We start from the raw sequence: 24,982 nt of genomic DNA, 5'->3' as shown, positions 1-24,982 counted from the left end.
CTAATTGGTGATCATTATCTGTTGGGATAATGACTAGGACATCCAAAAATAGCCGTGTTCCTTCCTTTTCTTTTTCCATAGTGAATTGGATGTTGGGGTGGATGTTCAGATTCCTGAACCATCTGAACCATGCCACAAACCATCCTGGACATAAAATACTGTTTGAAAACACTGAAGTTCTGGACCATGCCAACCACTGCCATGTCAGGATGCACAGGGAAGCCATTGAAATCCATAAACATCTGGATAATTTCAACCGGAAAGAAGAAACCCTTAAAGTGAACAAAATTTGGCTATCAGTCCTGAGGAATAGCAAAATAAGGACTCAGCAAATGCAAATGGGAAACCACTCAGAGTCAGGGGCTTTCCCAGCAGATAATGATCACCAATTAGCAGACACTAATCCTCTTTTGCATTAGCCTCCCAGCTTGTGGACTGCCATCAACAACAGAACAATACACATGCAAATCACTCCTGCATTCCCAGGCTCACACAGTATATACATACCCAACTCCTTTCCATGCCAGCATTCTCTGAAGATGCCAGCCACAGATGCTGGTGAAACGTCAGGACGAAACTCTTCTAGAACATGGCCACATAGCCCGAAAAACCCACAAAAAACTGTGGATGCCGGCCATGAAAACCTTCAAGTTTTGTTGCAGTATTGGCACAGAGAGTAAAGGAGGGCTGAAGAAAGACTTTCGGCATTGCATCAACATGTTTGCTGTAAACAGTGCGGTCAAATTTGACCTGGGAAAGAATGGGATTTCACTGAAGGTGATCCTACAGTATCTGTGTGTGCTTACAAAAACAAAAAACAAAAACCAGGCATGGTAAACTGCTGTCTGCAGAATCACTTACTGAGCATGTGTGAAGAGCAAAACAGAAAGAAAAGAGGGAAAGCAGATGATTAGCCTACCTCACCAGTTACCCTGGCATGTTGAAAAAAGCATAGATCTGTAGGTTTTGCCACTGCAAGGGAAATCATAAAAAAATATGGAAGCTGTTGAAAGAAAAAAAATCATTCTAATAAACATTTTGGATGAAACTTTCAAGTAGTTTTTAAAAGATTCAATTTTTTTTAAATTGTTTTTTTCTGCAAGACTTACCTGACCTGGCTGTTTCACCTCTCATGTGCACAATGTTAGTTTGCAATAAAAAGTTTGCTGCAGCAAGTTGAACTGCTCTTCTTTTTTGTGGTGGAGAAACCTGTCCCTATGTACTTCCCATGCTATTTCTATTTTTGATACTGAAGTTTCTGTTAAAGAAGTAAAGACCAGGACTAGGCTTGCCATAACCCAGCTGCAACCGGGAATTTCCCGATTTTGGGGGCCCCGGGCCCCTCCCGGCACGGGTGCAGCCCCAAAACTGGGAGCCCCCCGGTTGCAGCCTGGGTTGCTGCGCCCCAGGCAGGCCTCGCTGCCCTCCTCCTCTTCCTCGGGGAGGCAGGGAGGAAGAGGAAGGCAGCGAGGCCTGCCTGGGACGCAGGAGACAAAGCTGGAGGCGGCGCCTCCCCGTGCGCCCGCGCCACCCTCCTCCTCCGCCCCCTCTCCCCCAGGTCGCGCGGAGGAGGCAAAGGTGGACGGAGGCAGCACCTCCTCCGCACAGGGAGGTGGAGAGGAGGTGGGGGAAGGTGGCGCAGGCGCGTGGGGAGGCGGGGGATTCCCCCGGGATTCCCCTCCAGCGAGGCCCTGGATGGGGCTCCGCAATCGCAGAGTCCTCCAAGGCCTGGCATGGGCTTGGAGGACGCTGCCTCCCAAGCCCATGCCAGGCCCTGGATGGGGCTCCGTGATCGCGGAGTCCTCTGAAGCCTGGCATGGGCTTGGAGGACGCTGTCACCCAGGCCCATGCCAGGCCTTGGACAAGGTTTAAAAATGTAGGACCTTTTTTTTTTAATTTCCTGGCCGGGAAATTAAAAAAAAGGTCCTATATTTTTAAACCTCGTCCTACATTTTCCCCAGTTTGGAGGTCCCCAGGGATGGCAACCCTAATCAGGACCCTCATCTGCTTCATTAACTGAGGTATACCTGTACTGAATTACAAAATAAACTCAAGTGAAACTAACCGTAGAGAACAGCAAGAGTGCTAAAAGGCATACATCCAGTTTTGAAAATGCCCTGCTTTTTCAGTGTGGATCTTTTATATTACTATTAAAATATATATAAAAAAGAGATGTGAAAAAAATGGATTTATTATTTTTCATACAAACTAAACTTGTGGTGAGTCATGTTGTCGTTACTAAACATATAAACATTCGCATGTGGTGTACTACTGCTAGTCATGATTGAAACTTCCATAATTTTTGATGTATTACAGTCTTTCTGTCCATAATGGAAATATCGTGTAGACAAGGCAAACTACTTACTGTTAGTTAACCACAAGGTTGCCTTGCATTGTACTGTATCTACTAAGTGCCACTTGAGAGTACAGGCACACCTTATTTTAAGGCACTTTAGTAAAGGACACTTTACCAATATGGCTCTTTTCAGTTGTACAGTACTGTGGAGTGTTGCTTTGGTATCCGGCATTTACAAATGATAATGTAAATATGTTTTTAGTCTTTTATATGCTTTAAGGCAACACAGTGGTCCCTACACATTCACTGGGGTTAGGGGTGAAGGGCTCCCATGAATGTTTTAAAAGCACAAATAAAAAATATTATTCTTTTTACCTGAGAGAACACCTCTCTAGGAATCTCCAGATCCTCCAGTGCAATTCTATGGGCAACATCTGCCAGAAGTTGATCATAGAATCATGCTGGAGGACCCACAAATGCCCAGATAGTGTTTTCTCTAGGAACTTCTAGGTTGTCCAGCACAACTCTATAGTCAACTTCTGGCAGTGTTTTGCTTTGAGGACCTAGACATTCCTAGAGAGAATATATTAATCAAATATATTAATGCAAATAAGCAAATCTGCAAAAGTCAAAGCTGCAAATGTGGAGGGCCGACTGTATTTGCTTTACAGTGGTGATCTGGAATCTAACCCCCTATATTTGAGAAGTATGCCTATATTAAAACAAAGGCTGATTGCAGAAATGCACTTCCCAGATTTCAAGAGGTGTCTCGTGGGCATCCTTCCCATCTGACACTTTGCCTCAAAGGCTCTGTGACTGCCTGAAGATTCTCTGAATGGAAGAAGAACAACAGACTTTGCCAGTGTCTCTGGTGTTGCTCCTGCTGTAGCTAGGGACTGGGAGTGCCTTTTTGCATCACCCACATCCATGCTAGAAATAGTTCTGAATGTGATTATGGCTGTGGAGGCTTAATGAAAGTCATCTTCAATCAGAGATTTGTGAGGGAAAAACTAAGCCTGCGGAAGTCAAGGCAAAGCATGCAAAAATTACATTAATGGTTCTTTAAAGTTCTAATAAAGAAGCTGGAGATCTGGAACTGAACTTCTGACATGCATGAGCAATTAGCACTCAAAATAATTATTACTGTTGCATGGTAAATAGGTGGTTATAGTCACTTCAGAAACACCTTCCCTTTTCCTGACATCTTATGATCTTCATCTTATGATCTTGCATGTTACAAAAACGAGGTCCTATAGCCAGCAAGTCAGGTAGATTTGGGTCATTGGTATCTGCTGGGGTTTGGTCCCAGAACCACCTGTGGATACCAAAATCAGTAAATACACAAGTACTCTTAAACACCACGGCATAGTGAAAAAGTGTCCCTTATATAAATTGCAAAATCAAGGTTTGCTTTTGGGAACTTATATGTTTTTGAATATATTCATGGTTGAATCAATGTATAAAGATTCCGCAGATGCAAAGTACTGACTGTATATTTATGAGAAATCCTAATTTCTAAGGGCTTAACATGCAATTAGATATACTACACACAGTGGCCTGGATCTGGATGGTGGTCCTTTATGTCATATCGCGGAAGTAATTTCACTTGGCAATACAATTATGAAATTATAACAGGTATTTATAATGAAAAATGTGGTGGTTCTATTTGTGGTCTCTAGCAGTCCAGAATGACTGCTGCCCATTAGAATTGTCTATGATAGATGTCTGGACTCCTATTGTAACACCTGCCAAATTGTTTAGGATAGCAACGTTGTAAGGGAAACAGATGGATGTAAATGTATTGTTTATATTTTTTATAACAGTTAAATTTCAAGCTTCCTCTTCTGTTTTTTTTTTCTTTTGGTCATTAAGATAAATCTAGATACATTGCTATTTCAATTAGACTGGTATTAAGAGAACTAAATATAGTGTGATCTGATTGTGAGTGGAAAGTTGTAAATTATTTTACGTTTCTATTGTTACACCTACAATAGTAGAAATAATTTTGCATTTTATTGTATTGTTTGCACTATTGTCACTTGGCATGATATTCTTTAGGCAATTACAGCCAAAACCTTTTTGGCTCAAAAAGTTTATTGTCTTTAGGCTCTGCCTTTTAATCTCTTGGCTCCTAAATTCCTGGAATGTAAATCAAACCAAGGTCCTGACAAGCTTCTTCTTTTAAAAATAATTTTATGGACCAGCAGTTTTCTTATACAGCAAGACAAGCTCCCATCAGGGCTCTGTTGAACTTTTAGTTTCAGAACAAGAGATTGCTCTGGTTTGATTTAACAGACTAATAGCATAAACCACAGTCGACTGCTAATTAAATGTGGCATTGGGAATTATTGCGCCCTGCATGTCACAAGGATTGCCTTCCAGGTAGAAGCTTATCCATCAGCAAGATAATCCATGTACATCATCTTCATAAGACAATATTTCATATTTCTATTACTGTTTTCAGGACTTTAATACTGCCTGACATTCTAATACAAAATTACTAATAGTTCAGTATGCAGGAGAGACAACAACCTTGCATAAGCCTTCTTTGCAATTCAGGTTTGTGTTTCATGATGATGATGTAGATTCTGGCTGAGATCCTATAGCACCTACTTAGGTACAAATGTGTAACTAAGGTCCCTTTCTTAATTTCTCAGCTTTTTGAGGAGTTTGGAAATCTTCTAGAGGGAAACAGTAGTTGGTCTATCCCCCCACCTTTATTTTTCTCCTACTATGTTTCTGGTTTACATGGAATCATCTAAAAACATTCTGAAGAAATGTATATGCCAGGCCTGAATACAGCTTTTTGCCAGCTAGACAAAGATTCAGTGACAAGAAGATGCTCCTGTAGACTGCTAACAAATAAAATAAAATTTATTTTATTAATAAAAAAAGCCAGCCTATAAAAATGCATGCCTATAAGGGCTCCTTGGTCAGCCTGTCGTGTTTCAGGTGTCTGAGTGGTTCTCTGCACTGGCAAAAAGTAGCTGCTTCAATCCAACTTGATGCCTGTTTACACAATGCATGAGGCTGAAATAGGAGGAAACCAGGACGAAGCCATAGTCTGGGGGGAAAAAACATGTCAGCATGTGCAGGGAATAAGAAAACAACAGTGCCATGTGCGTGATCCTTGCAAGTGGGCTATGCTATGCAGAGAGCAGGGGTTCCCACCAATTGGAGAAAATCTGGGCGCAACTGGATTTTCCCCTCTGTTTGCATAGTCTTCAAACTATGATGGAGACAAGTGGGCATTTGCATACTTTCTATTGTTATAACAGATAGCTCTGAAGTAGCCGCCTGAAAATGGGAGGTATTTTAATTTCATGCAAGCATTGCACTTTTGTCTGTGCAATGGAACTTCCCTTTCCCCTTTCCCTCCTCCTTCCACCCATCCATCGCTCCTCAGTGATTCCTCCCATTCTCTCAAGCAATTTTGGTGTACAAGGAAGCCAGAAGCAATCTCTTTTGCCCATGGTCTTTGTCTACTAGCAGACAGATGCACAGAAGGATGTATCAAGCACTCCTGTAATAAACCAGTACCCCATTCCCTTTAGATCAAGTCATTCATGTTCTCTTCAGCTACAGATGGTGTGTTTCCGCAGAGGGAAAAAAGCAGAATTAGATGAATGTCTTTATAAGTATATTAGGGTTTCACTGAGCAACAGATGCAATGCCAAAATGAAAAATCTGAATGAAGTTCAAATTGATGGTCTTCTACATGTAAGAAAATGTTTTAAAACCTCTTACTTTGCATATGGTGCTTTAGTACTAGATTTTTAATGACATTTTATAATGTCAGCAACAATTTTCACAGGAGGCAAATGGAAGAGTGGGTAGGAAAGGGCAGCAGGCCATTCTTTGCTCAAAATGGAGTAAAAACAAGTCCCTAAACCTTGCCTGCTCCCAATGAATATGGACAGCAATGAATCTGAATAATAGTAGAGCTTCGGTAATTCACATTTCCCTGATAGGGAATTGAAAACATCAAAGTCCCCAATCATGAGAAGAATGCATATGGGAAGCTTTCTGCACGAGAGCAATGGAATAGGGAAGGCTAACCCACTCTTCTTCATATGCCGATTCAACAAACTTAGATAACAACTGAATCCTGCCAGATTTAAGAACAATTCTATAGTGCCTTGGATGCCCTGGCCAATTTTAGGTCAGGAATTCCATTTCAAAACAAGAAATGACTTCTGGCTTCCTTACCTTTAAAAAACAGAAAACAAAACAAAATCTTGTCCGAGTTTTGAAAGGGCTTCTTCTGGGCCAAATACTTGCAGAGAGGGACAAACATGGCAAAATTGCCTTCCCATCCTCTGTGGGGAGCATTTAATTTTATAACAAAACCCAATAAACGTAATTGTGGTACATGTTTGGTGAGGGCATTGTGTAACCCCAAGATGTCCGTTTACATCTGATATTCAGTACCTATATAGCAATGGTCTCATTTTCATTCAAATAAATTTGCAATAAATGTACATGTTATAATTATGCTGAAGAGTCAGCTTGTCTACATTTCACATTGAGGACCATATTTCAAGGCTAAATCAAAGGCTCACTGATAAGACACATACACAAGCTTTTCTTAGCTATTAGTTTTGCAGAATGTTAGCAGTACATCAGACAAAACAGAAAGACAAAGGGGCGGAACAGACAGCTGCAAACTGCCCGAGAAAGCCAGACTGGGGCCATGGCAACCACATGCCACAACCCCCATTTGCCTTTTTGTACAGACAAAAAGCCGACTTTTTCCGCCTGCTGAGGCTTTATGGTGCTCAGTGACATGCGGTATCTAGATACCATGCCACCAGAGTGCCCTGAAGCTGGCTACCATACAGGCAGCCGGGCGGCATGAAGCCAGTTTCTGGGCGTCATAGGGGCGTGCATTGTGCATACATGCTCCCAAGCCAGCTGGAAGCCAGCTTTTCATGCTGGTCTGTACCAGCCCAATGTTATTTTAGAATATTTAACATGGTCAAAACGTTTGAAACTAACAGATAGTGTATCTAACAGATTGAGATTTTAAAGTTTGCTACTACCTTCTCCTTACCCTCAGTGTTCTGGTAAAATGATCCACGGCAAATTTGGAAAGTGCATGCATGCACTGAGTTATATATAGCTTATTGTACCAAAGATAACTAAATGTTTAGAAACAAGATGCTAACTTTCTTTATCTGGAATACAGTAGATTTCCTGTTATTTTCTTGTTCACTATTTGGCTTCCTGATGCATCATGTTTAGTTGTACTGTATATCCCCCAATGCTAGAATATGGAAAGACCAGTAGTTCTACTAACTGGTTCTGAGTTTACCATATACACTCATATGTAGGTCCAGAAATTTTAGTGAGACATTGACCCAAACAACCTGAGTTGATTTATGCATGGATCAATGTAAGTATGGTACTTTTTATTTAAAAAGGGAACTGTAATCTGTCCTGGAAGCACTGATCCCCTCTACTCTCTCATCCATCCAGCCCTTAGCATGAGCACAAACAGTTAAGCCTGCTGGAACTGGGTATACATGAGGTCAACTTATAGTTGCGTATATATGGTAATACAGTAACATTTAAAGACTGTCGAAGCAATTCTCCATTCATAGTTGAGGAACAAGCAACATCAGGTTGGTAATGTAATATATTCCCATAGTGACAACTATGATAAACTTAGTCAAGTTTACTGTCTCCATGACAGTAGAAATATTCTGGACATCCAATGTAGAATAGTACACCAACACCAAGTTTCATATCAAGGAGTGTAAGAGAGATATCATTTTCAAGTAGTTCACACATCTGCTACTTCATACAACATTAACTCATTATGCAGGATATAACATATTGAATCAAAATATAAACACGTGCTTTTAAAAAATAATTCACATAAATATTGATGAGAAATGTGTCTTTAGATTGAGAAACTGAATATATTTATGACATATAGCCCATTTTATGTCTTCGTTAGTCATATTGTTTAATAATAAGTCATAACTGGTCATGATCACACAATGATCAGAAATTATTGTTTTATGGCTCTTATCCCTAAGAACAACACTGTATCACTATCAAGTGGCATTAGACATCACTTTTACTATTTTTTTTAAAATGGAAAAATACTGTCAACAAATCCAGTGCACAAACAGAAAAGATGCTGATGTAATTTCCCCTCAGTACTCAAGATGGGCAAAGAAAGCATTTTGCCATAAGTGTAAATCTCCAGCAGAATTGTCAAGGTGTGATGTGATTGCTATGGTGCTCTACAGAATGGAATACATAACTTCATGGAGACAGCTAGTACACTGACTGACCTATAGCAGCTAAACTAAAGCATCTATTTATATACACTCAAATTATACAGTAGATGGTTCCCACCATCTACAACTGATGGTAACCTCCACCCTGCCCTGCTTGTGAGTTTACTGGAACACGGCTACAGACATACATGCAATATCTAAGTTACATGATGGTGATAATATATGGTTAAGCTCACTATAAAGGGTATGCCGAAGAGTAGATGCTAGATTCACCTTGTGTGTAACTCACCAGAGTATTATCTACAAATTAACTCCCTATTTATTAAAAACTTAAATTTAGTAACATCTTTTTTTTTGTGCACCACCAGTTTATATTCCTAATTCTCTTCTTCCCATGACTACTATAGGGTAGAATATTATTGACAAACTATCATCTATGTATTAGCACTTCTCTGTTGCCTACTATTGTGCTACAGACAGGCTGACATTCCTTTGAGTAGATAGTTGAGATACTGCAACACAAGAGAACTATTTGATTTTAAAAAGTCTCTATGGTCCAAAACACAGTGCAGAAATAATCTAATCTGAGACTGATTTAACTGCCCTAAGTGCTAGGGAACCCTGAGAAGTATAATTTATTTTGGCACCAGACCTCTCTGATAGAGAAGGCTAAATCTCTCACAAAACTACACTTCCCAGAATTCTCTAGCATTGAGCCAGGACATTATAAAGAAAATTGACAGAAAGAAAATAAGCTCATGTGAGCTGTAGGTAAAGAGATCTTGTAGCACCTTTGGGACTACCTGAAAGAAATTGGCAGCATGAGCTTTCCTAGACTTCAGTCTAGTTCCTCAGATGCATTTGAGATGTTGTGGTGAAGAGTGCTGAGGATCGCATGGATGGCCAAGAAGACAAACAGATGGGTCTTAGAGCAGATCAACCCTGAAATTTCCCTGGAAGCCGAGATGATGAAACTGAGGCTCCTGTATTTTGGTCATATCATGAGAAGGCATGATTCATTAGAAAAGACAATAAGGCTAGGGAAGGTAGTAGAAAAAGAGGAAGACCACACACCAGATGACTAGACTCAATCAGGGAGGTCATGGGCCTGTGCCTGCAGGACCCAAGCAGAGCAGTAGAGGAAAGGGAATCTTGGAGCTGTCTCATCCACAGGGTCACCATAAGTCAGGGCCAAATCAAAGGCACGTAACAACAACAACAAATGAGATATCTTGGAGATGGGGCCCAAGTCTAAGCATGAAATTAATTAATGTTTCATATATGCCTTATACACACAGCCTGAAAGTAATTTTATACAACATTTAAAAATAATTTTGTGCATGAAACAGTCTGTATACAGTGAATCATCAGAAAGCAAAGGTGTCACTAACTTAGCCACAAATGAAAAATTTTTTTGGTTTTTAGAGTATTTCAAATTTTTGGATAAGAAAGGCTCACCCTGTACCTACTCTTAAAATTACTTTGGACCCCTGTGATAAAAATTATTTTAATTTCAAGATACAAGACCTAGGAGCAATTTGCTTCAGCACTGCCATGCTTTCCACAGTAACAAGGATTCATAAACCAAGGCAACAAAACAGGATTTTATTCTGGTTATGACAATTTCTTGATTTACAGAAACTTGGAGTAACTTTGGGAAAGTGATCATAGTAGGTCTGTGTAGAGATACTGGTCCCTTGATTTTGACCAGCACTATAACAACCTGGGAATACAAAAAAGAGGTTCTGTGTATAAGAGGCTGCAGTTCCACAGAGCAGCAGTTCAAGTATAATCCCTAGACTAATTCAAATATCAAAGTTAAGTCTGATGATCAACTTGGTTGACATCTTACAAAAATACATTTCAGTTTGTTTTAGTGCACAGCTGGCACTTTGCACAATTTTATTTGGACAAACATTTATTACTTACATAAAACATAGGTGCCATCCCACAAACCCATCAAGCTCTGTTTTGCTTTTTAATATAGCTGATAAACCACAGCAGGTTAAACTAAAATATCACAAATCAATAAAAGAACAGTTGTAAACTTTTGCACTGGATGTATTGCATTCATATTCCAGTTAAGTTTAAATGTTAAGTTAGGAATATGGCCATATGGCAACTACATTTGCAACAGCTGCAGCAACATTTGTTAGAGGAGGTAGCAGACGCGTTGTTAAATCTGAAAAGCACAGGCCTACCCTGGCTGTAAACATTTCTAGAACAGGAGTTATAAATCTTTTAAGTACAACAGAAGAGGTTCTAAGTAGATTTGGAGACCCAGATAGTGTTGAACTTAATTTAAAACAGTAGTAATGTCTAGTATGTTTATGCAATTGTAGGTAATTTAAATTATACACAACATAATATATTAGAAACTTTAGGTACTAAAAATTCTAGGTGTACATGTTTAACATTCTGCTGAATTTGGCCATCAGTTTCTCTCCATGCCTATATTTCTTTATTCTCTTACAATTAGGTCAACGGGTTAAGTAGTCAGTGGAAATATCCACTTAAATATATTTAAGTGCGCAATTTTTTTCAAAATGATTTGTACACAATTTGTGTAAACGTCCTGATTTCAATAAAGAGTTTCCATCCTTCTATATGTATCTTAATAGATTGGCTATTTGCAATACTAGTAGTTAAGGCCTCTTGCTATATACAGTTTCTCAGTAGTGCAACAAAAATAGTCTTTAATATCTTGATTAATATATAGCAGATACACATTTCAAAAATTCAGTACAGCAAAACTGCAAAATTGTAACATATCTTGGCTATAAACACATTTTTACAGTTCATATGAAAAACAAAGTTTAAAAAATATTTATGAAGACTGATCTCTTGTGGTTCCTAGTGACGGGTTCTGCAATTCTTTCTTCACAAATACATTTTGCTGTTTTATACAATTATGTGGTAGAAACACTTTCACAACTTCAGCAGGTAACTGAACAAATCCCAAATGCAGCAAAGGCATACATACAGTTTTCATAGTGCACTTTCACCTCACTGAAGTAAAAGATGCTCCTATTAGATTTTTTTTCCACTTCAATGTGAAGCAGATGGTTTTTAGTGGTTGCATTAAACAGTCTCATCTTCTAATATCCTCTTCTGTCAGACAGTTTCCAGAAGAGAAGTCCTTTTGGAAATAGTATATAGTTCAGTGTTACTTGAAGGGCTTTTCCGTGGCCAGAACACAGCAGTGTGTACACACACATGTTTCCCTCCAAGAATGTCAGTGCAGCTGTAATAAATAAGCATCCACATCCTAAAAAAAGCAGAAGGTAAAAAACATATTATAATAAAAAAAAAAAGCAAATAGCAATTTATGGCACATAATAGGGTTCGAATTACAAGAAAAGGATACCACTGATTATTTGAACAGATTGGTCATTCTGTACCCATCTAATGATCTTGTCCAAGTACTATTTAACTCTAGACAGAAAACCCCTTTTTCAGTATTGTTCATCAACATGGACATTTGTATGATGATTTAGTGAATGCTTCCCAACATGACTCTTTCATCTTTCCCCTTCCTAGAAATTCATACATGTAAGACTGCCCCCCAGCCCCAATTCAGATGCCTACAAAGTAATTACAGCAAAGTATTTCACACGTTAAACAGGCACTGTTGTGTAATGGTGGTTCAGCCTTTATGTGTATTTTATTCAGCCTCCTGTTCCAGCAATAGATGCTCAGAGCCATTCAAGGAAGCAAAGAGGAGAGCAAGAACAAGGCAGGATAAAGACTGGTTGAGATTAAGACTCTTGCCCTTCCCAACCATGTTGGTCTCTCCAAGTGACCGAGAGTAGCATAGATGCTTAAAATGGAATAGGAGCAGAGTATCCCTAGTTGAAATCTTGTGTCTACCCAAAACTCACTTAATTGCTTAAGTGTGCCACATTCTCACTGTTAGCCCACTGTATGCAGCACAGGAATACAGGCATACCTCAGTTAGCAAACTGCCTGAGAAAGATGCTGACTTTTTATAGTTTTTGTTCCTGCCCAGTCCCTGTTCTTCCTTGCCCTCTGTCTAGATAAATTTGTAATCTAGTAAATCTGTAGTAAACAATGTAACAATGCATCAGTTTGGGAAGATCAAGAGTCAACTCTAGTCAATTCAACTGTAGCCACATGTGCCTCCTTACAAAAGGCAAGGTAAACAGCAGCTGCGTTAGAACCCCTTACTGAGCATGCATGAATAACAAAACAACGAGACAAGGGGAGAGCACCTAACTAATTACCCCACAGCATGTTAAAAAGCATAGATATATCTGTAAGTCTGGCCACTAAAAATTTAAATTGTAAAAGGGGAAGTTGGTGAAATTAAAAATAGATTTTAAAAGAAGCTTTGAAGTAGTATCTAAAAATTTAAAAGGTTTTTGTTTACTCATGCATTGCTTACGTGACCTGGTGGTTTCATTTCACATAAACGTATCTATCGTTTTGAATAAAAAGTCTGCTCAAATATGTTCAAGCTGCTCTTCTTTTTTGTGGTGTAGGAACAGTACTTATTGTCATTACTATGTCTTCTTCTCTACCATTTAATTTAACTTAATTAATAACATTTAGAACTAGATAATTTAAATTTTCTTTTGTTTCTTCCCATGAACAGATAGAATTAGCCCAAGTTCTCAGTGGGCCTCTGTAACAGTGAAAAAGTGCAAAAGTTGTTGTTTCATAAATTGTTGCTATTGTGTTAAAAAATAGGACAACCCAGTATGTGCAAGCCCATACACATAACAATAAGCAAAACAACAGCAAAACAACTGCTATTTGGAGTCAAAACTGAGACTTCAAAGTAAAAATTAACATTACATCAATAAATAAAGCAAGACACAAGTCAGGTTATATATCTTTAACACACTATGAAATTTTACTATTTTTCTACTTGTCATTACTGTGAGCACATTACCTTTGCTATATTACCCGTATATCCTGGAACCAAAGTAAGATGATTTTCTTGTTTCCATAATCCACTTAATTGTTCTTTTAAAATTTGTATATTTCTATGAAAGAAAGGCATAGGTATGTCATTATACAGCAGTCAAGTGCACCATGGCAGCTATCTATCAGACATAAATATATGAAAGTGAAGTGTACAAAACACTCTAATATGACTTTAATAGATATTGGCTAATATATTTTCTCATTGATAAAAAGTGGCAATGTGGGTCCACAATGCCCACGAAAGGCAAACCCATCAGAATTAGAAACTCTCAACTGGATTTAAGTATGATTTTACTGTCTTATCTTCCAGGAAACCCCTTGAATTTTTTGATGGCATATATCAGAGGCCTAAATGTTAGATATGCTATACTATCGTATACTACTGTACTTGCAACATTGAGCTCAAATATTAATAACTTACCCATCCTCTATCTTTTCTGTATGGGCAGAGAGCTCTGACCACCATCTCTTAATCACAGCCTGGAGCCAATTTAAACCAACGATCACATATCTGAAACAATTTTTGGGAGGTGTTACAACAGACGCAAATTCAAAGTTGAGACAAAATCTGCTCAGACAATACAACTGGCAAATATTTATTCAAAGAAACAAGAGAAAACTGGCATGGAAAAGCGAGAGTATAAAAGATGGCTTTGGTGGGCATTTTGGAACAAAAACGCTTAAATAAAACCTATTTTGCTAAGAACTTCCTGGCTTCATACTATCTGGTCTCCTGATACATTTCTATTTCTAATGAAGGTTCAAGTCTTTAGAATGCAAAGAGGGTTGTCCAGTTAGATACTTTAATCCTTACAGACTGTAGAACAAAACTCCATCAAGCAGGACAACTGTACCTGTCCTCTCTTACTTTTCAAACCTGGTTTTCAGCCACAGCCATCCCTTCCCAACACAGCAATTGCTCGAGTGGGGGAAAGGTCATGGAGGAGCTATCAACATTTTTAGAAAATATTTTGACCCCAGGAGCCCATATTGAGGCCAATGGATTATACTTTGTCCACACAATTTATATACTGTATGGTTACACTCACTGAATGTGGTGGGCACATTTCTCATGTGTTCTACAGCAAAAGCATGCAATGAAGGTGAGAAAAACTGAGAATGTGTGTGCCAAGAAGTGAATAAATAATCATATTTTGACTCCTGGGGGGCCGATATTGAGGCCCATGGACTACACTTTGAGAAATTAGCACATGGAAAAAAAACTATATGATCTGCAATCCTAATCCAGCCCTGTAATTCCATGTGTCATAATTAACAAATTTTAACAACTGACTGAGAAAGACATTTTTATCATCTAAATGTTCATTAAATAACTATATTTTAACTTACTCTTCAAATTTGCTTTTAAGCATTAATTTTACTAATGGTAGAAGGTCTACACAGCAGCCAACAGAAATATATGGTTTTTCTTCCTGTAAACTGAAACAAGGTAGTGTCAGTATACATGAATTTACATTTTTTGGATTTGAATTCCATAAACTCCCTCCCCTAGAACTTTTTTTTTACCTGCTGGTAAGAACAGGAAGGCAGTCTACCACTACACCCAGATCCTGTATTCTAGAAATAACAGTGAAAAAATACATCAGACACTGTTTTCTGTATTTTTTTCTAGACTTTGCAGACTTTCAAACTCATTATCTGACAAGCTAGCACAAACCTTTCAGTACAGTAGGTAAAGAACAGCTGTTGTCTGTTTTTTAGACACATAGAAGACACAGGAGATAGCATTGAAGGAGGGCTCCCAAGGCTTTGGAATCTCCTTGTCTATCATACCTTATCTTGTCAAAGTAGCAAAGGGCTCATTAAGGTGAATGAAAGGTCAGTGCATGATTCCTCCATTCTCATCTAATGCCCCTTTTCTCTGTGTTGAGATAGGAACTCCCCCTCCCAAGTCCTGTGCTTGTGGTGAACAGGATTATGCCAGTAATTTTCTCCATCTTTACCTCACTAAATAGGCTATGAGCTCACTTATACTTCTTCTTCTCCAGAAGGTTAAAGCTACATTCAGCCGGAGATTTCTACTGAAGAGAACTTGTGCCATTGTTTCATGATCTTCAGAAACCTAGGAGACATAAGAATAATTTAATCATCATAAACTAACAAACATCATTCTATATTTTGGATCTCATCAATCCTAATATATCTTATCACAGGTTATTTGATCATTTTAAAAAAATTACAGAATCTAAGTTTCAATAAACAGCAAACAATTGTGATTTCTCCTAAGTCTAATGAACTATCCTTACAAATAATGGGAAGTCATATCTCAGCTGCCTTCTCCTCTCCCCAGTTCATGAAACCATAGCAAATTGATGTATAGTCCACCCTCCATATCTGTGGACTTGCCATCTGTGGATTTGAGCATCTGCGGATGGCAAACCCATGGGGGCACAGCAGCAGCAGAGGAGGAGGTGGTGGTGGGGATGAGGAGGAAGAAGAGCAAAGAAGAGGAAGAGGAGGGCGAGAGGCAGCAGGGTGACGGAGGGGGGGAAGAGGAGGAGGAGAAGGAAGGTGGATTAAGAGGAGGAGGAAGAGCCATGGCAGTGGTGATGGGAGAAGAGGAGGGAGAAAAGGTAGCCCCCTGCTGCAGTGAGAGCAGTGAGGCTGGCATCAGGATGGCGGGTGGGGACAAAGTGTCATCGTCCTCAATGGTGGTATGACTGCGCCACCATTGAGTACTATGCGACTTGAGCATCTGCACATTTTGGTATCCGTGGGGGGGGGCACTCAGGAACAGATCCCCCATGGATACTGAGGGCCCACTGTATGTTCTGGGTGGAATAACAGCAACTAGCAAACTAGCATCCCCTTCCTCTTTCTCCCTTCCTTCCCTTTCCCTCTGTTTGGGTGCTCCAGGTCAAGGAGTGAGGTGTTAGGTTTGTACCATGTTAACTCTTTTGTCTGCAACAAACAAACAAACAAACAGAGCCCATAAATAGACCCTTCATGCGCCCCTTTGTGGTACACAGAAAACCCAGCTGACCAATCAGAAGGCAGCTGAAGACCAGCCAATAGGATGTGGGCTGGAACTTTTGAAAATTCTGAGCTGTTAGAGAAGAGAGACAGTTGGGATTTGACAGTTGAGGGAACAGATGAGTCCAAGAGAGGACTGGGTTCCATGAGTTCCTGAGGGAACAGTCAGTTAGGGCTTGGAATCCTGAGAGTGAGGGTTCCAGGGATAGAGAAAGACGGTTAGGGGTAGTGTCTGAGTGGGAAAGGGCTCCCTATCGTTTCACTTCCAGGACTCTAGGAAAGGGAGTGGCTGGAGTGTGATATCCTGTGGGACAGTGTTAGCTTTGGTGACTGTTAGGTCTAAGTTTAAGAGAAGAATTTAATAGAAGGACTGAATGAATCTTAGTTATAAAAAACTTGTCATTTAGATAAAGATGTATAAACCCAATGGTAACTATAACAAAATAGAAAGTAACAATTACATAAGATATTATATTAAAACCAACACTGTTAAACCTTCTTATAAATAAAGTTTTATTTGTTTGATTCAAGAAGGACACGCCTGGACTTGAGTTAATACCATGCTACTCACATTACAAAACCCAGGTGGCAGCCATGGGATAAAAACTCCCAGGTGCCTGTCATCATAGAAAAGGATTGTGGTTTGGGTATACATCACATAAATTGGTGGCAGCGTTAGGATAGTTAACTAAACGGGGCCTTCACATAATTGGGTGGCACAACAGGAAAGCTTCCTTACATAATTTGGTGGCAGTGGTGGAATAACAAAAGTCCTAAGCACCTGCCACAATAGAAAGGTTATGCGTTACACCCCTTCCCCCAACAGATCTTCTTGTTCATATTGGTGAAATCAGCCGCTGCTGCTTCGGGGGGGGGGGGAGAATTGCAATGACTCGGGCTGCTTTCACTAGCATGAACAAGAAGATGTCTCAGGGAAAGGGATAAGGACTCCTGTCTATTTGCTTTGTTTTGTTTGCGAAGGAGAGTGTTAAAATGGCAAAACGTAACCCTTGCTGTTTGAGCTGGAAAGCCCAAACTGAGAGGTAAGGGGAGGAGAGAAGGGAAAGGGGGCACTAGTAGTTTGAAACCCTCCTGCCAACAACAAGCTATAAAAGCAATATGACTGTAGGCAATCTTCACTCACAGATACTTTCTCTCAAAGGAATGCTGAGAGGCAAAGGGAGTAGCAGGGATATGGTAGCACCAGTGGCATAGGCACCCTCAATTTATCCATGGGTCATATCAAAATACATAATTAGGGCCCCAAAACTTGCCTTCTACAAGAGGTCAGCTTTTACACAAGTATATAAGGTAACTGCTACAGGAAACCTGTGCTCATTTGAAACAGATGTGTAAATTTAATACACCATGAGATCTTTACTCCTCTGCCCCAGCAAGAGTTTAAAATCAGTAAAACAGAATGCTAGTGAGCTTACCTGAAGCTTTAAATATATTTTATTAAAAAATAATAAAAACTTGTTCTATTGTTTTAGATAATACAAATTTAGTTTACCTCTGAAAAAAATCCACTGTATTTTGATGAAGGACTCTCTGTTTGAGCACGACCAGAATCACTGGAATTCAGCAAGAATGTGCGACCATCAGCAGGCAGTTTTGCTGGCAGATTACCTGCACATGCCAGTTCATTTTCTTTATTTGCCATGTCACGACCCTTGACTTTAGGGAGTGATTTCTTTCTGAAACAAGGCTTTGGAGAATAGTAGTGAACTTTTCTTCTGCAATATACTACTTTGAACAGAGGGTGAGGGTTGGTCACAGATTGTCCAACTGTTGTTCTGCAACAGGAAGAGAGTAAGTTTACTATCTTAGCATTAAACATTGTGTACAAAGTGCATGTGAATTTGGGTGTACTATGGGCCCTCCACATTTGATGGGTTGAGGGGGCACAGAATCCTTGTGAAAGTGGAAAGAACGCAAATAAAAAAAACTACTATTTTTTAACATGAGAGAACAGTTCTCTAGGAACTTCTAGGTCCTCCAGCATATGTTTGTGTTCACTATTTGCCAGAGACTGACCACAGAATTGTGCTGGAGGACCTACAAATGTCTAGACAAATGTTCTATCTAGGTCCTCCAGTGTGATTCTATGGCCAGCTTCCAGCAGATTCAAGCAGGAGGAACAAGCAATTCCTAGATTCATAATCAAATCTGCGAAAGTCAAAGCCACAAATGTGGAGGAATGGATGTATAACATACAAAAGCTCAGCTTTATACTGTATTGTAACCATAGGTTTTTCCCCCCAGATCACCCTGCAGTTACTTTCACAAAAACAAAACAGCACAGCTTAATTTAAATCTGCACTTCAATACTTCTGTCACTTTATTGTGAATGGCAAATTTAGACAAATTTTAGGGACTCTTACATAGGCTACCAGAAGTCTTTATATAATTTAGGCAACTTAAATGTGTTTGGGGATCAATTTTCTGCTTTTGGGATCTTCGGGAGGGTGGGGGGGTCAGAGACTTTTAAAAATGCCACAAAAGGAAAACAAATCAAGAGGTGGTTGAAAATCTACTTCTGTTATTTTTATGTTAAACAGGGCAGGATGCTGTAACCTACTGAAAAGATGAATTATCTCTCTTGATGGTTTCTCATGGCTGGGAAACATTTTTCAGTTTGAGCACCAAATTCAATCTGTGGAGTCTAGTCAGGGTGGCGTAAACGGAAAAAGGCAGGCCCAAACATGCCAACTTACAATTGGAGGGAAACCACTAAATGATGGAAGTAGACAGAATTATCTCTGGAACCCCAGAAACCTGGATTTGTTCTCAGGACTTGGAAGTCTCCATCCCTATTTTATATCCATGCATCTCCAGCCCCTTCCACAAGGTACACAGTGGAGGGAAAAGAGGAAGCATTCCACAAAGTATAATGACTACCATATCCTAAAGTCACATTCATACTTAGTCAATGACCATCTGCTAGGCACAATGTTAGCATCATAAGTCTGTACAACTTGCAGCCAATTAAACTGGATGTAGCTCCCTAATTTATTATAATGTCAGTGAGATATATGCATGCTCAATTTTTTTAAATCAGCAAGCAGCAAAATAAAGTTGAGAAAAAAGGTGTCTGTCAAGCACCAGACAGACCATCATACTGGTGGTTCCATTCTATGTTCATATAAATCTGTAACTTACTTCAAAACAGTGACATAATAACTGCATTGAAGGCGTCTTTATCATGAAAAGAGGTGCACATAGAAAATAGTAGGGCAAATACAGGCACACCTCAATTAACTAAAGTTCTGGCAGTGAAATCCTTATTAACAAAATCTTTTTATGTCTCCCCCCCCTTTTCCTTTTTCTTTTGCTGTCTGACTGGAAGGGTTGTTTTTCTTAGCAGCATAAGCATTGGGAAGATTGTGAACAAGGGCCAGAGAAACACATACTTTCAGTAATGGTTTGCAGCAGAGTGTTTACAATATACAGTCCAATAAACTGGTTGATCTGGGAAATAACAGATTGCTTATCTGTAATTATGGTTCTTCAAGTGGTCATCTATGCCTTACACAAATGGGGTTTCTACCTGTGCAGAGAATCTCCATGGAATATTCTAGAGCTAAACAGCTTGGTGGGAATACCCCACTCCTTCCTGCTTACTTTGCATATCCTAGCCCACCAAGCTACTGTTCCTTCAGTTTTGAAGTTCACCATGAACTCACAGGGACCTAGAGAAGGACAGGTTGCTTACCTGTAACAGTATTTCTTCGAGTGGTCATCTGCGAATACATACAAATGGGTTTCACTGCGCCTGCGCAGTGCTGCTCGGAACCTACTGGAATCACTGGGCAGAGTTCACTCTGCAACATATTGAAACTTTTTGGCGGTAACTCCGCCCACCCGTTATAAGGCCCCTGCCTTCCCGCTCTTTCCCCAGTTCCGCAATTTTTCCGCCAAGCAGGCGATGGTAAGAGAGCCAATGTGAGCAGGACACTGAGGGGACGGACGGGTGGGATTTGTATGTATTCGCAGATGACCACTCGAAGAAATACTGTTACAGGTAAGCAACCTGTCCTTCTTCTTCGTGGTCTCTGCGAATCATACAAATGGGTTTAGACTGACAAGCTAAGGTATACGGCGGAGGGAGTGTCCTGATACCAAAGCTATGGTAACCCAAAGGTATATCTATTACCATAAAAAAACCTTGGACCATAGGAGTCAGTCTGTTTGTTCATGCACAGATCACATAGCAATAACTTTGCTAAGCCCGAGAAGGGAACAGAGGTCATGCAAGACCGATCCCATAGGACTTGTGCAGACCAACATTTAACAAATGTAAACAGTATCAACTGTAGAACACAAAACCTCAGTAGTGCAATCAATGCAACCCTGAAATCAACACAGCCCTCCCGAAAGCTGTGTCTCGGATGGCTCTGGTGTCCAACCTATAGTAGTAAAAGTCAGAGGTTGCAACCAGACAGCAGCCTTACAGACATCCCCCAAGGAATCCCCGAGAGGGATGCGGAGGACGCTGACATTGTCCTTGTCGAATGGGAACGAACCCTGCCAGGGAGAGGTTTACCCAACAGCTCATAGCAGAGGTGGATGGTACCAGCCACCCATTTGGACAACCTCTGAGCAGACACAGGCAACCCCTTCTTTGGTTCCGAGTAGATAGGAAAGGTCTCTCGGAACAATTGGAGGCAGCAGTTCTGTCCAGGTAAAAGGCCAGCGCTCTCCTGGCATCAAGAGAGTGAAGGCGTCGCCTTTCATCCGACATCGGGCTGGATGTGAGAGTGGGCAACACAATGTCCTGGCACATGTGGAAAACAGACACTACCTTAGGCAGGAAGGTAATGTCCGTACAGAGGACCCCCTTGCCCTTGTGGAACCTCAGGAATGGCTGGTCCCTCCGTAAGGCACAGAGTTTGCCTGCACGGCGGGCAGAGGTGATGGCCACAAAGAAAGCGGTACTCGAAGTCAATAGACTCAAGTCCGCTGTGGCCGTCGGTTCAAAGGGCTTGGATTGGAGAGCAGACAGTACCAGCTCCAAACTCCAAGCCGGCGTTGGTAGCGACACAGGAGGGTAAAGGTTGGCACAACCCTTCAAGAACCCCTTCGCCAAGGGGTCTTTGAATAAAGAAACCCTCTCCCCGAACTGGTATTTGGCACAAATGGCAAAAAGGTAGCATTTGATGGACGTGAGGGACAGCCCTCCATCCAAAAGTGCCATCACAAGACTCCAGCACCACTGGAGTGGACACTTGTGCAGGAGACAAGCCCTTTTGGTCAAGGAAGAGGCAAAATCTCCTCCATTTCAGGGCATAGGACCGCTGGGTGGAAGGCTTCCTCGCAGCCAGGATCACCGTCGTCACCGACTCCGGCAAGGCAGGCGGGGCCGAATCCTCCAGGCCACCAGCGGCAGGCTCTCGATGTCCGGGTGGAGAATTCGTCCGTCCTGGATTGACAACAGGTATGGACGCGGGTCGAGACGGCTGTCTCGGCCACCACGGGGTGATCAGGATCGCGTGTGAGCGATCCGTTGTCATCTTGGACACCACCCTGATGATGAGAGGGAACGGAGGGAAGGCGCAGAGGAGCTCCCCCGTCCAGAGGAAAGCGAATGCGTCTCCGAGGGATCCGTCCATTCATTTCCTGGAGCAGAACTGGGGACAGTGGCTGTTCCAGCTGGTCGCGAAGAGGTCGATCCGGGGGATTCCCCACCGATCGGAGAGGTCGCTGACCGTCCCGGGATGGAGCCTCCACTCGTGGCCCACCGATGGAGACCTGCTGAGGCGGTCTGCCAGCTCGTTGTCCTCCCTGGGAAGGTGAATCGCCTGGAGGAGGACGCGTCTCTGGGTGCACCAGTCCCAGATGCGGAGCGTGAGGTTGAGCAGGGTCCTGGACCTGGTACCACCTTGCTTGTTGATGTAGTACATCACGGTGGTGTTGTCCGTCCAGAGGAGGACCACTCTCCCTGAGACAGCAAACTTGAACGCCCTTAAAGCCTTTTCCACTGCGAGCATCTCCAACACGTTGATGTGGAGGAGCTTGTCTCGTGCGGACCACCTGCCTTTGACGACGAAGTCGAGCAGGTGAGCGCCCCATCCCTCCAGGGATGCGTCGGTTGTCAGGGTCAGTTGTGCCTGGGACTGATGAAAGGGCATCCCGGTTGAAGCATTGGAGCCGTTAAGCCACCATCTGGGAGAAGCGGCTACCGGTCTCGGAACCATGAGCCACTTTGAAAGCGGGTCCTCCAACGGAGAGAAGACGGAGAGGAACCAGGATTGGAGAGGACGAAGACGAAGTCTTGCCAGGGGTGACGAATGTCGTCGATGCCATGTGGCACAGAGCAACTTGGACATCTCTGGCTCTCACCCTTCTGTGTGAGATGCACGGCCTGAGAGATGTTGTCAGGGCCTGAAACCGGTCCGGAGGAAGCAAGGCTAGACAGTTCTCGGAGTCAAGGATGTCCCTGATGAACTTGACCTGCCTAGTCGGCGAAAAATGGGACTTTTCCCTGTTGTCGACCAGCCTGAGGGAGTCCAGAAGGCGCAGGGCGAATGCGACTGCCTCCTGCAGCTCGTCTTGGGACTTGGCTGCAAACAGCCAGTCGTCCAGGTAGGGAAAGACCATGAAACCCTTCTGATAAAGGTATGCCACCACCGGTGCCATGTACTTCGTGAAGACTCGTGGAGCCGTGGCCAAGCCGAAAGGAAGCACATTGTAGTGGTACGAGTCGGAGCCGACAGCGAAGGCGAGGAATCTCCGGTGGGACTCCCGGATCCCGACGTGGAAGTAGGCATCCTTCAGGTCGACGGTCGCGAACCACAGACCCTTGCGGCTGTCACGGGCGGGTGTTGAGGACCTGCCGTGTTTATTCGCCGCCGCCTTCATCCTGAACTTGCGGTTCAGGAGGTCGTCGGTCTCGCCGTGGAAAAGGCCGGCTCCGTTGAGCGGCATGTCCTCGATGGCAGTTCTGACCGTCGGGTTGAGGTCGGGGCAGTCCGCCATGTTCCTGGAAGTGGTGATTAACCAGCTTCCGATGGAGTGCGCCTCGTCCCTGATCTCCACCAGCTGCCTGTGGATGTCATCTGGGACGTCCGGAACGGGGGGGGGGGGGGGGGGGAGATCCGTTCCATGAGGATCTGGACGTAGGCCCCCATGCAAGCGGTGTAGTTGGCGGCCTTGACCCCAAGGGCCGATGCCGAGTACGCCTTCTTGGCCAGTCCGTCCACCTTCTTTGCCTCCCGGTCGACAGGGGAGGTGGCCTGCTTCGGGACGAAGCTGTGTTGGGCTCCCTCCACGATGGCAGAGTTCGGCCTAAGGTGTTCGGCCAACCAAGGGCCACTCGCCGGGGCGACTCTGTAAAGCGACTCTACTTTGCGGGAGGACGCAGACCGGGCGGCCGGAGAGTTCCAGGACCTCTTCACGATGGTCTGGAGAGAGGGAAGGAGAGGCAGGCACGGCGGAGTGGGGACTGGTCCATGCACCCGACGCTCAACCGGGTCCTCGGCATCGTCCTCCGCGGATGCAAGCTCGATGTCAAGGGCCCTCGCCATTTTGACCACGTGTTCAGTGAAGGACCTGACGTCGACCGACGGAGAAGACGGCTCTGTCCTCTGAGGGGAGGCTGAGCCCGAGAGGACATCCTTGTCCGAGGGTGCCTCCGAAGGTGGCAGCGGCTCGTTTTCGGAGTCCAGGTCAGAGGAGAGAGGATCCGTCACTCTGACCTGGGATCTCGGGCGGGCTGGAGCAAAGTCGACTGAGGACCGGGAGCGTCTGCGGGGTGGAGACGGCGACCTCTCGCGTCTACGGGGTGGAGACGGCAACCTCTCGTCGACCGACACGGTCGGGACCGATCTGGACTCATAGAAGAGGTCTGGGACGTCTTGTCCGCGGGGCAAGTCGTCCTCATCATCGGTTGCCGGGTGGGAGGTCGACCGATGCTCCGGGGAGCGAGGAGGCGCGGTGTCATCCGTCCCGTGGATGAACTCCATGGTCGGAAGAGGCAGAGGTGCGTCCGGTAGAGGTGTGTCCGGTACCGGGGTCCCCTGGTCTACTGGCGTTGGCTCCAGGTCGCGGGGGGCCGACGAAGTGGAAGCGCGAGCCTGTTTGGAGGGGAGCGCTTCTTCCTTTGCCCTCGGTGGGTCGGTGGTGGGCCGATCCCTGGAGGGCTTGGCCTTTTTAGGGGCAGGATACCGACACGCCTCGTCGTGGTGCCTTTTCTTCCCAGGCCTGGGAGGCTCTTCAGTCGGGAAGAATGGGTTGTCCGGGAGGTCCAGGAGGACAGCAGCCGCCGTCGACGACGAAGGCCTCGGGTCCTTGACCCTTGCACCGGCTCGGTGCGCTCGTTAGGTAACGCATGGTACGATCCCTTGGATGCCCTGGAGGATGAAGGCGAGGCGAGATGGACCTCCGGTTCGGTAGCCTCCTTCGAACGGGAGCCCTCTGATCCCTTCTTCGGTTTGGGGGCCCGCTCGGTACCCTCAGTCCCCGATGACTTATGGGGGCGCTTGGAGGGTTT

General features: G+C 43.1%; 1 protein-coding gene across 3 annotated transcripts in view; it reads right to left on the bottom strand.

Annotated features, from left to right (window-relative positions):
* Positions 1–10,131: 10,131 nt before the first annotated feature.
* KATNBL1 (katanin regulatory subunit B1 like 1) overlaps positions 10,132–24,982 on the bottom strand; it is a 44,664-nt gene continuing 29,813 nt past the window's right edge. For 2 of the 3 annotated variants that reach the window (XM_042440638.1, XM_042440629.1), the window contains 7 exons: positions 18,005–18,287; positions 15,462–15,580; positions 15,025–15,075; positions 14,848–14,937; positions 13,919–14,008; positions 13,463–13,556; positions 10,132–11,815 (listed from right to left, as the gene is read on the bottom strand). In XM_042440638.1, coding sequence (XP_042296572.1) covers positions 11,783–11,815; positions 13,463–13,556; positions 13,919–14,008; positions 14,848–14,937; positions 15,025–15,075; positions 15,462–15,580; positions 18,005–18,287 — 760 coding nt within the window. In that variant the 3' untranslated portion in view covers positions 10,132–11,782. The remainder of the gene's footprint in view (positions 11,816–13,462; positions 13,557–13,918; positions 14,009–14,847; positions 14,938–15,024; positions 15,076–15,461; positions 15,581–18,004; positions 18,288–24,982) is intronic. The other variant, XM_042440644.1, reaches the window with a different exon arrangement.

Source organism: Sceloporus undulatus, chromosome 1, assembly GCF_019175285.1.
Source record: "Sceloporus undulatus isolate JIND9_A2432 ecotype Alabama chromosome 1, SceUnd_v1.1, whole genome shotgun sequence".
NCBI classification, from domain to species: domain Eukaryota; kingdom Metazoa; phylum Chordata; class Lepidosauria; order Squamata; family Phrynosomatidae; genus Sceloporus; species Sceloporus undulatus.
Note: the sequence above shows the minus strand (reverse complement) of the source record. Positions and strands in the feature narration are given on the sequence as shown.